General features: G+C 37.0%; 1 protein-coding gene across 2 annotated transcripts in view; it reads left to right on the top strand.

Annotated features, from left to right (window-relative positions):
* The first annotated feature begins 1,907 nt into the window (after positions 1 to 1,907).
* The window catches only part of SMAD4 (SMAD family member 4), a 16,587-nt gene continuing 6,920 nt past the window's right edge, over positions 1,908 to 11,574 (top strand). Inside the window, exons 1-7 of one of the 2 annotated variants that reach the window (XM_027668685.1) lie at positions 1,908 to 2,283; positions 3,179 to 3,353; positions 3,756 to 3,785; positions 6,422 to 6,637; positions 8,391 to 8,510; positions 8,643 to 8,753; positions 10,505 to 10,555. In XM_027668685.1, the coding sequence (XP_027524486.1) occupies positions 2,035 to 2,283; positions 3,179 to 3,353; positions 3,756 to 3,785; positions 6,422 to 6,637; positions 8,391 to 8,510; positions 8,643 to 8,753; positions 10,505 to 10,555 (952 nt within the window). In that variant the 5' untranslated portion in view covers positions 1,908 to 2,034. The remainder of the gene's footprint in view (positions 2,284 to 3,178; positions 3,354 to 3,755; positions 3,786 to 6,421; positions 6,638 to 8,390; positions 8,511 to 8,642; positions 8,754 to 10,504; positions 10,556 to 11,574) is intronic. The other variant, XM_027668686.1, reaches the window with a different exon arrangement.

The raw sequence follows: 11,574 nt of genomic DNA, 5'->3' as shown, positions 1-11,574 counted from the left end.
TGGTTTTAAGGATGTAAAAGAGCTGCATGTCTAATTTTAAGCATCTCCTTATTTAAAGCTCTTTTAGCTAATAGATTTATCAAATCACTTATTTGTGATTAATTATGTATATCTATCTGGGATGCTGTTTTATATTTAAGGAAAATGATGCTCTATTTTGTTTCAACTGGTAAGCTTTGAGATTTATGCAAATGTGTCCATGGACAATGACTGGCAGGTTAAGCTTGACTTTTAAAAGAGGGTTATTGAGTTGAAGCACTGAAAAAGTTAGCATTGAGGGAGAAACTTTAATAACTAGGTAAAACGATCTTACTCAAACTTATAGGTAATTGTTTTCCTTTGGGAGTAATTAGGTCCAGAAACATCTTTACAAAAGGAAAGTATTGAAAACAGAGGGGGGAAGGATTTGTGCTCTGTTTTTTCCCAAGTATACCAGTGTGATGTATTCAAGTCGCAATTGGAGAAAATATTAAATAGGGAAGAGTTTGTTTCCTTTTATAATTGTGCTGGATTTGTGCTGCAATATTCCTTTTACAAGGAGGGAAGCCATGTGTTAACACTGTAATTTGTGTGATGATTCTAAATTAACATCCTGCTCTTATTTTTGTGCAACGCATTTGTTTCCAAAAAATAGCTGCTACTGCTGTACTTCTAATAACATGGAAAATTCCAGTGCAGTAACAGGTCTTTGACTGGATGTGTTCCTCAGATAATGTGAACAAACTTTTTAACTATTGAAATCAAATATATTTTATTTACATTGCTGAGAATAGCATAGTAGTTTCAGAAAGGCTTATATTTTAAGCTTGCTCAGAAAATGTAAATGTAGTAAAATCACTTATATATTTGCTGCCAGTTTCTTAAGAAAGTCAGACCACATAGTTCATAGAATGGTGTTAGTGAATGACTACCTGAAACCAGAGCTGCTTGAAGAACCAGAGCAGCTTTTTGTCTACATCAGACTCCTTTTCTGTGACTGCACAAACCTGCTGTCCTATGTTTCTGGATAAAGCAAGATAAAGTGTAGTAATTGACTCATTCAGAATCAAGAAAATCAGGCTAGCTCTTATAATTTGCAGATTAAAGGAAACTTCAAAAAGATCATGTCTGCTGGCTTTGAGAAGAACAACTCCATGACTAGAAACTATTGCAGGTTCTTAACAAATGGAGTTTAAAGGCCAAGTGTGTTTAGGAGGGACTTGGTCCTGAGCTTATATTTAGTGTAATTAAGGCAGTTCTGTTTGAGACAATTTGGAAGTGCTTTATTAGTGACTTCAGTCGATTTGTCTTGATCCAGAAGAAACTGATTCTGCTAAATAAAGACAAATGTGCCAGTTGGGATTTTCATATCTAAAGATATACACAATACAAATTTACATAAACGTGTATTAAGTTAATGGCCAGATACAATTTTTGCCTTTCTGATTAGCAAAGAGAAATAAAATTAGTCGGAGGTCAGAACATAGCTGAACTATTTGAACAAGATTATTAAATGAAGATGACAGATGATTCTGGTGTGTATTCATGCTTCTTCACTATTCAAATTTTGTTTAAATCAATGCCACTTGATTTCCAGTCAGTATTTTCACTTGATTTAATCCTGCCAGTAAAAACATAGGAAATCATTGTCATAGTTCTCCTTTTCCTTATTCATTTAATGATCCCTACCTATCTGTATGTACATACTATGTGTACATGTATACAAACTATAATATTTAAATAAATATTGTTAGTAGGGCAAAATAAATCTTAAGCATGTTTTAGCTATCGTGGGACAAGAAATGCAGTTTTGTCATGTGCTTTTAATATCCTGCTCTTAGCTTGAAAATAAAAGAAGCACAAAGCCATAGACTTCCTTAGAAACATGATCTGCAATTTGTTAAAAACAATTCTAATGTAGATATTTTTTCCTCCTAGGTTTTACCAAGAGACAGTACATCTAACACTTAACTTGGATCATCTCTTGTTCATCAACTTGAAAATCATAACAACCCCCAAAACTGACATTTGATCTGAAAGAAAAAGTTGTGACAAATGGACAATATGTCTATTACTAACACGCCAACAAGTAATGATGCTTGTCTGAGCATTGTTCACAGCTTGATGTGCCATCGACAAGGTGGAGAGAGTGAAACTTTTGCAAAACGCGCAATTGAAAGTTTAGTTAAAAAACTAAAGGAGAAAAAAGATGAATTGGATTCTTTGATTACAGCTATAACCACAAATGGAGCTCATCCTAGCAAGTGTGTTACAATACAGAGAACGCTGGATGGGAGGCTTCAGGTTAGTACAAGTGAAAATCAGATGTTTTCCTCCTAGTGAAGCTGGAGCAAAAGCAAGTGACACAGGATCCTAGAGTGTTGAGGAAGAGTAGCTCTTCTCTTGCATTTAGCCTTGCCCCCATTTGTAGGCATGTTTTGTGGCTGGAGTTCTGGACTGTTGCAGTAGTTGATTTTTTTTTTTTTTTCCCAAAAGGAGCAGAAGGCATTGGATCAACCATTCTCAATGAGTGTGTGTGTGGCAGTAAAAAACAGGGTCATGTAACAAATTTGGCTATTTATCCTGGTATTTTCACTACAAGCTTCTGTTAGCCCTATGTTGGTCAGAAGTATAAAGACAGACCAATGATCCCTTGCTAAGAAGGTACTCCAAGGAGTCTGCACTGAGGATTTATGTTAGCTTTATATCATCAGTACTCAGTACCTGTATAGCTTGGGTTGCAATTTCCTTGTTCCAGGACAGATACCATGTTTGCTGACTAGCTTTCTGTCTACCCTAGAAGCGGGGTTTTTTATTTTTTTTTTATTATAATAGATTGGCATTCTTCTACTTGTAAATTCCTTATAGTGTAGCTTGGGACCTCATTCCTCTTCTGGGGCAAAGCTCCTTAGTCATCCATGGTGGGGAAGGTGACCATACATACTACATTAAGCACAAATTCTGCTTCTGCCATTTTGGATCTAGTATTTTTTTCTTAAGAATCAGTGTTGATTTAACTGTAGCAAAACCTCAATAGAAATTTGTTGAGTACAGAACTTGGCTAAACTGTACATCACCTTTTTTTTCCATATTTTGAAGACCTTGTGTTGTTGTTTGTCCTCTTCCAGCTTTACTCCTCACTAAGTAAAATGACATGTCTTGCTATTTTCCCAATCAACTTCTGTGTCTAACTTTTTAGGTGGCTGGTCGCAAGGGATTCCCTCATGTGATTTACGCTCGTCTTTGGAGATGGCCTGATCTTCATAAAAATGAACTCAAGCATGTTAAATATTGTCAGTATGCTTTTGACTTAAAATGTGACAGTGTCTGTGTAAATCCTTACCATTATGAGCGTGTAGTCTCACCTGGCATTGGTAAGTAGGCTCTTGATTTAAAATGGAACAGTGGGAATAAAATGTTAAATGTTTTCCTTTTGAGCGTAGAAAATATGAACCTAAATTAGAAACATTAGCTTTTAATGATATAATTATAAATTACTCTCATATGCTCTTGTGCATCTTCTTAATGGAATTATTCTTTTACCTTTATTCCAAATTTGAAAGAACAATTTGTGACTTTTATTTAAGCCTTTCTGTTCTTGCAGTTAATGCATATCCTAGGAATAACTTAGCATTGAGATTTGTGTTGTGATAAAGGGACTATAATATGTAGAGTCTGTAGTACTAATTTGTAAAGTTTATAAACTTAATGTTCAAATGTTGAAGATTGCTGAATATAATTTTCTACGCCCCCTTTTCTTTTTCTCCTTTTTAAAGATCTCTCGGGACTGACACTACAGAGTTCTGGTAAGTAGTTCTATTTACTATTGCGTTTCTATGGGCACAAATTGTGTTAAACTCTTCAGTATGTACACAGTTTATTCCTATGTATCTCCTTGGGAGGGAATATAGAGAGCAGATGAAAATGCATTTGTTTTGGAAAACCAGCTAAGTAGTGTATAAGAGGCATGATAAATTCTTTAAATTGAGGCTTCAGCTCAGTTTGTTGGTATGTTCTGTTTTCATTGCTTGCAACTTATAAGCCCCACAAAAAAAGAAAAACAAAAACCTCACCTCACTGTTGAATGCTGCTAATTAATAAAAAAACCCAGACACCCAAAACCGTGTGCACCTGTATGATATGCTAATTAATCAAATTGGGAATAATAGATGCTTATAATGTAATAAGTAGTTTAACAAGAAAATAGTAGAAATTCTGTAATTAATATGCAATTGAATGAAGGAGTTTAATATTCTTGTTGTCCCTGAAACTTGAGAGAAATTGGACATTAAATCTCCAATGAACATTATTCAGAAATTGTGAGACTGTGCAGCTGGTAACTGCTTTATTTCAAAACTGAATTTTTTTTTCTTCCAGAAGAAATTCATGGAGAAAGAAATTTGGGTAATCCAATAGTTTTAGCAAAAATGACTTTAGAAACACCCCAAACCATCCAACAAACTTGACTTCACAAGCTTTATTTTGTGTGCTCATCTCTGCTAATTTACCTGTGTCTTCTGAAAAATGATCCTTTTGTACAGAATCAAAGCTTACTAGCCAGCAGTTAAATACATAAGTATTTCCTTGTCATGTATTTTGGTTTTGTATGGCCAGGTTTTGCTAGCAGGGGGGCTACAGGGCTTCTCTGAGAAGCTGCTAGAAGCTTCCCCCATGTCCTGCAGAGCCAATGCCAGCTGGCTCCAGGATGGACCTGCTGCTGGCCAAGGCTGAACCAATCAGGAATGATAGTAATGCCTCTGTGATAACATATTTAAGAAGAAAAAGTTTTTGAGCAGATGAAAATTGCAGCCAGAGAAGAGCGGAGTGAGAACATGTGAACAACTCTGCAGACACCAAGGTCAGTGCAGAAGGAGGGGCAGGAGGCGCTCCAGGCTCCGGAGCTGAGGTTCCCCTGCAGCCTGTGGTGCAGACCATGGTGAAGCAGGCTGTCCCCCTGCAACCCATGGAGGACCATGGGGGTGCAGAGATCCACCTGCAGCCCATGGAGGAGACCCACACTGGAGCAGGTGGATGCCCAAAGGAGGCTGTGACCCCGTGGGAGGCCCGTGTTGGAGTAGGGTCCTGACAGGGACCTGCTGACCCACGGAGAGAGGAGCTCACACTGGAGCAGGTTTTCCTGGTAGGACTTGTTGCCCTGTGGGGGACCCACACTGGAACAGCTTGTTCCTGAAGGACTGCACCCCATGGAGAAGTGACCCATGTGGCAGCAGTTTGTGAAGAACTATTGCCTGTGGGACGGACTCACGCTGGAGTTGTTCATGGAGGACTGTCTCCCATGGGAGGGACCCCATGCTGGAGCAGGGGAAGGACTTCTCTCCCTGAGCAGCAGCAGAAACAACCTGTGATGAACTGACTATAACCCCTATTCCCCGTCTCCCTGCACCACTGAGAAGGAGTGAGGGGTGTGGGGGAAGGTGTTTTTAAGATTTATTTTACTTCTCATTATCCTGCTCTGATCCTGTTAGTAATAAATTTAATTAATATCCCCACTTCGAGTCTGTTTTGCCTGTGATGGTAATCAGTGAGTGATCTCTCCCTGTCCTTCTCTCAACTCATGAACCCTTTATTATATTTTCTCTCCTCTGTTGCAGAGGGGAGTGAGAGAGTGGTTTTGGTGGGTACTTGACGTTCAGCCAGGGTCAACACACCACATCATGCTACTGTTTTTGCAACAGGAAACAAAAAAATTACTGTCAAATTTTAATATATTAAAGACTGCTTTCAAAATGAGCATGGGAGCTAATGTAGTGTAAGAGTGTTATTTGAAGATGCTCAATAGGATATTTAGAAATAAATTCTTGTAGTGGCAATGGTAGTAGTTTCCTTACGCCGTATATGGAAAATTCTGAATTAGTGGCTACATTGTTAAATATATAGTAGCGTTATCTTGTCTTTGAATGTGAATTTGATGTTTCTAGTCAATTTGAATGGGAGTTGCTTAAAATTACTTAAGGGATGCATGAAGTTTTTTATGTGCTGAGTTCATGAATTATCTTTTTCATAGGAACTTTATTTGTGTTCTTATTTGTATCCTAGGAATTGGTTTGTTAACTACTACATTAACATATATTTAGGTACTTGACAAAAAACATGTTTTTCCCTTTTATTAACTGTGTCCAATCACACAGTGATGGACTAGAAAACAAAATGCTATTGAAGTTTACTACTGTGGGACTAAACTGCTTGTTTGATAGCAGTAAGCAAAATAAACAGTTTACTTTTCTATTCAGTTATGCTTCAAAATTTCTCGCTGTTGTCTTGAAGTGTAATTTAGTGGAGTGCTTTAGCAATGTTTATCTAGATTAAATTCTCCCCCTCTGCTAGTTTTAACGGCATTATTGCTTGAAAGTAGTAGTGCAATTTGTAGTTAAATCCTGAAAATAGATTTGCTTTGCATGTTAAACTGTTTGATTCTTCACAGCTCCATCAAGCATGTTGGTGAAAGACGAATACGTTCATGACTACGAGGGGCAGCCGTCATTGTCTTCTGCTGAAGGTCATTCAGTCCAAACCATCCAGCATCCACCAAGTAACAGGGCATCTACAGAGCCTTATAGCACCCCAACCATGTTAGTTCCTACTGAGGCTAGCACTACCAGCACCACTAATTTTCCCAACATTCCTGTGGCTTCAACAAGTAAGATCATCAAGAATATATGAAATACTAAACTGAAAATGTGAAAACTCAAAGATAGCCACTGATTTTTGGCAAAGTAGATCTTGCATTGGAACTGTGCTGCTGCTACACTACACTGATAAAAGCGTGTGGCAATATGATCTAGGCAGTCTTGTAAATCTTAATATAAGGTTTTAACTTGGAGCATAATTTGAGTAACTTTTCCTGGTGACCCAGTCTTTTTTCAATGAGACTGACACTACATGAGTATTACAAGACTCTCTTGGATATGCCAAAGGTTCAGTGACACAATGTTAAAACAATTAACCGCTAACAAAAAATTATGGCTATTATTTGAATAATTACTGTAGAAATTGCAGAATTTTATTATTGCAACAACAAGCAGGATAACAAACAGATATACTGTAAGGTAGCAGTATTGAGATGTTGTAAGGCAATTCTTTAGTGTTCCACAGCTGACAAAATGAATCTTCCAGTTTGAACTTGATTATTTTTAAAATGGCCCATTGTACTACCAAAGTGACAACCCTAATTAATATTTTCATGAGTCCATGGAAGTGCTGCATTGAAGTTTTTATTACTTTTTTGTGTGTATTTGGTACAAGTTGAAGAGTCTGATTTACCAACACCAAACCTCACACTTCACTCCAGCAGGACAGTAAAGCATTATGTGTGCAGTGTCCTGCAGCCCTAATGTAGGGAAACCATGAAGTTTGGAGAGGTTTCACATACTCATTGTCACTTCATTATTAAAGATGCGTGACTATAATGGATTTCATGTTATCAAATTTGAATTATGGTGGCATGGTGTTTTGATAATGTTCTTTAATTTTAGCTGACAACTTCTTTGCTAAAACTAATGATGGTTTTGCCAATTTGAGATATGTCTGTGTTTGTCTCCAGCAGTTTAATTGTATTGCCTTTGCACAACAGTTGTCAATAACTTCTTCTCATCAGTGTTATAATTGTTGGAGCCAAGTGGACAAGAAAAAAAGCTCATTTTTAGGTTTTAGTTCAAGTTCTCAATTTATTAAATTCTTCTAGCCCACATCAGTTTGAGAGTGCAAGTGTACTTGTGAAACTGCTCATCAGTTTAGTGTTAATGGCTGAGCTGAAACCTTTTAAAATCAAATTCTGTTAACCTGTTCTAAAATATCTGTAGTTTTACTTTAAAACTTAGATAATTCTTGAAATACTTATTTGGGAGGAAAAAAGCCCAGCAACTTTCTCAGGAAGGAGTCCAGTGATATATGCAGCTCTATTCAAGAACTGTTTATAAAAATAAAATATTGTTCAGTATGTTTTGGAGGAACACAAATGTAAGTGAATGTTCTCCTTAGGGAACAGTAGTTATAACATGCTGAAAATAAGCAACTTATTGGACCTGCTGCTGGCTTGTTTGGATTCATACCAAATCTACTCCAACTATGTTATTCAGTAGAACTGTGACGTCTTCTTTCCTTTCAAACTGAAAAATGAGATGTGAACAAAACAGAGATGCGCTTGATAAACAGAGTTCTCTGCATACTTCTAAAATATTAAGGGTGTCAGAGTCAAAATTAGCTACTGCAAGGCATCTTGCTTCAAGTTTCCTAAGACACTGGTGGGTGGAAAAAAAATACTGAAACCAGACTTGTAGGAACTGTGTATTGCAGTGTCCTTAGTTGGGTGTATTTTCGTGCCCAGTAGTGCTGAGCTCTTCTTAATTAAAATTTTGGAACGTTCATGAATAGGTAGTGTGTTCTTTTACCAGGTGAACCTACCAGTATATTGACAGGTAGCCATAGTGATGGACTCTTACAGATTGCTTCAGGGCCTCAGCCAGGAACTCAGCAGAATGGGTTTACAGCTCAGACAGCTACTTACCATCACAGTGAGTATATACATATGTGCACTCTTCTTAGTTTTCTAAAACCAGTTTCCAAATGTCAGGAGAAATAAAGGATTAGAAGTGAGATGTGGAAAAAAAATCCTTTAAAAACCAACCACTCCTTTCTTTTTCTAGATAGTACTACAACTTGGACTGGAAGTCGGACGGCAGCCTACACACCTACCATACCTCACCACCAGAACGGCCATCTTCAACATCATCCACCTATGCATCCTGGGCATTACTGTAAGTAGCGCAGATTTCCAGATGACTTCATTTTCAGTTTTGTTGAATGGTGGGGGTTCACTTGTGATTACTGTTTACCCTCAAATCCTTTTTTTTATATATATATTACAGAGCTACCATTACTGTGTTTAGTATTTTCTGACAGTTAAGTATAAGGGCCTGATGGACTTTGTTAAAGCAGCAGAGATTAGAAATTCAGGTAGCTATAGTGATAACATCTATATTATATATGTCTTCCTATACCTAACAAAATTAGCATTTCCTTTCTAAACCTCTGTTTTTAAGGCTTTGCAATCCTGTACTAAATATTTCCTTTGCAGAAAAGGAAGTTGATTCAGAATGTGTTGTTTGCATATTTTTCTTTTAAAACTTGGAAGCTCTTGACCATTTTTATTTTCTAGAAATTTTGAAGTCATACTAAGCTTTGGAAGATGTGTATCCATGTACACCAAGTGGTTTAAAAGAACTTTGTGAAAGCTCGTGCAGTAAAGTACTTGTCAATAAACTGATCTTGCCACAGTCTGATTCATGAGTACATTCGTCACACAAACTTGACAGTTTTTTTCATCTATGAAATAGGACGACAATCTCTTGTTTTGAGGTACAAGAGATGGGAAGGAAAAAAAAGTGATCGAACTGATAGTGTAAGTTTCTAGCATAGTATACATATTATAAGAGTATAGTAGGGAAAAAACCCACCCAAATTAAAGTTTTTCTAAATTTTGTGTCAAAAAGCTAGAACAGTTCTTTGTTTTCTAATATAGTACTTAACCACATCACCTGTTTGCAGCAGCTGTGGTTAGCAGAGGGGAGAATATACTGTGACATAATATTAGAGTGACTTTTCAGCTTGTCTCTATCAAAAAAATTGTGGTTTAGATACAGTTATTAGGTTTCGTTATTTTGTTCTTTTAGGATCCCACTTTATCTGTCCTCTAGTTTGTCAGAAATACCAGGATGTAAAAAAAACTTTAGTGGTGTTGTAGATACTCTATAAATGTTCCTCAGTGCATGTATCTTTCCATAATTCATATTTGTAACTGGATGGTGATACTACATAGAGCTTTTCGTGGCTACTGCTGTTTCTCACTTTACAAAGTCGCATGTTTTGACATATTGTTGCAAAAACTGCTCTTACTATGTTTAAGTCTTTCCTCCTTGTTCTCTGTTGCCTGTAAGGGACCTAGTTCATAAAAGTTGAGAGACTAAACTGACTGATATCAAGACTGTATTCATTGTATTTTTTTTTTCTTAGAAAATGAGTTCTCTAGGGCTTCTTTCCATCTTCAGTGAGTGTTTCTTATGGTCAAGTCCAAAGCATGCTGGGCAACTTGTTCTATGATTGATGAAACTAATGAAGTGTGGTTTCTGACAGATACATCACATTCCTCTATACTCTGATTCTCTCCTTGTACAACTTGGGGGCAGACGTGAAGTCCTATTTCTCTTACATCTCGATGCTATATCTGGTTTCTCTCCTGGAGCTGGATCTGGCTTGAGCAGCATGCAGCCTTTCCTCCTGGGATACTAATGGAGCTCTTTACTCAACTTCTGAATTTTTAGGAAACCTCTAAGAGTGTAATTCTTCTGTGGGCATTTTTATCCCCTGTCAGATTTGGCCAATTGACTTAGAAATTACTGGGATTTATAACATCTGGCATCCTCACAAGTCTTTTTTTATAGGAAAACAAGTTAAGAAAGAAAACATTATTTTTCCTCATGTAAAACAAATGACATGTTTTCTTTTAAAGGGCCAGTTCACAATGAACTTGCATTCCAACCTCCTATATCAAATCATCCTGGTGAGTAAAATCTAACATGTAATGGTCTATTGTGGAAGCTAATAACTCTCTTTTGAGTCTGATTAGTTTGTTGTATCAAGTACTCTGAAATTTGTGAGATATATATTCAAAAGGAGAGGAAGCATTTTGTGATTAAGTCTTGTTTTGAATTTGGACATATCTTGGAATGGTGACATAGGCTGTGAACTGAATTTAATTGAGATGCCTAAATCAAAGATTGCAACCCTCAAATCCACACTGAGCTGGTGCCTACCCTGGAGGTATCAGAACTCTGAATGTCCTTGATCCTAAACTTTGCAGGGTGCCTATAGTTGTACTTTTTGCCTACTTAGAAACATCATAGAGCTTAGGTCATGCCAAAGCTCTCTTGGATCCATAATCTAGTCCCTCATTACAGCCAGATGCCCTGAAAGATAGGTATTGTCCTCCCTAGCATTTTGGTGCTGAAGTTCCTCGTTGGACCTTTGCATAGAAGCTTGCTCTTCATTAATGGTAACAGTTCATGGAATCAAGGAGGTCTTGTCTTGTGGTACAGGCTAGCTCTGTTGTAGGTGCAAGGTTATATTCTGTTTTTAACAACAGCAAAGCTGTTGCCTACATAGGGAGATCTGCATAGTTGAAAAACCTAAAAGTTTAACTTGTTTACTCATTGGCTACTGACTAAATCTGTACCAAAAATAAAAATGTTGAGAATTGCTGACTGAACTTAACTGTAGCTGAATTGTATTTTACATTATTTAGTATGTCTCTTTCACCCTATTGATTTCATCCTATTCAGTCCTCAGAGACATGAGTATTTATTTGAAGATAAAAAACTTAAAGGAATTCAGACACCTTTGTTTATTTTTTTCTAATAAAACCAGAACAGTTTTCTAAGGCAAATAGGTGTACCGTTGGGTGCTGCTGTTTGTAATGAATGTAAAAGGAGAAGATGCAAAAAATGAGCTCGAGAGTCAAAGACGCATCCTCATAGAGGTGCAGACAATGTTCTGCCTTTATTCCAAAAATACACACATTAT

This window comes from Corapipo altera, unplaced genomic scaffold (genome assembly GCF_003945725.1).
Source record: "Corapipo altera isolate COAL_440 unplaced genomic scaffold, ASM394572v1 60960, whole genome shotgun sequence".
NCBI classification, from domain to species: Eukaryota; Metazoa; Chordata; class Aves; order Passeriformes; family Pipridae; genus Corapipo; species Corapipo altera.
Note: the sequence above shows the minus strand (reverse complement) of the source record. Positions and strands in the feature narration are given on the sequence as shown.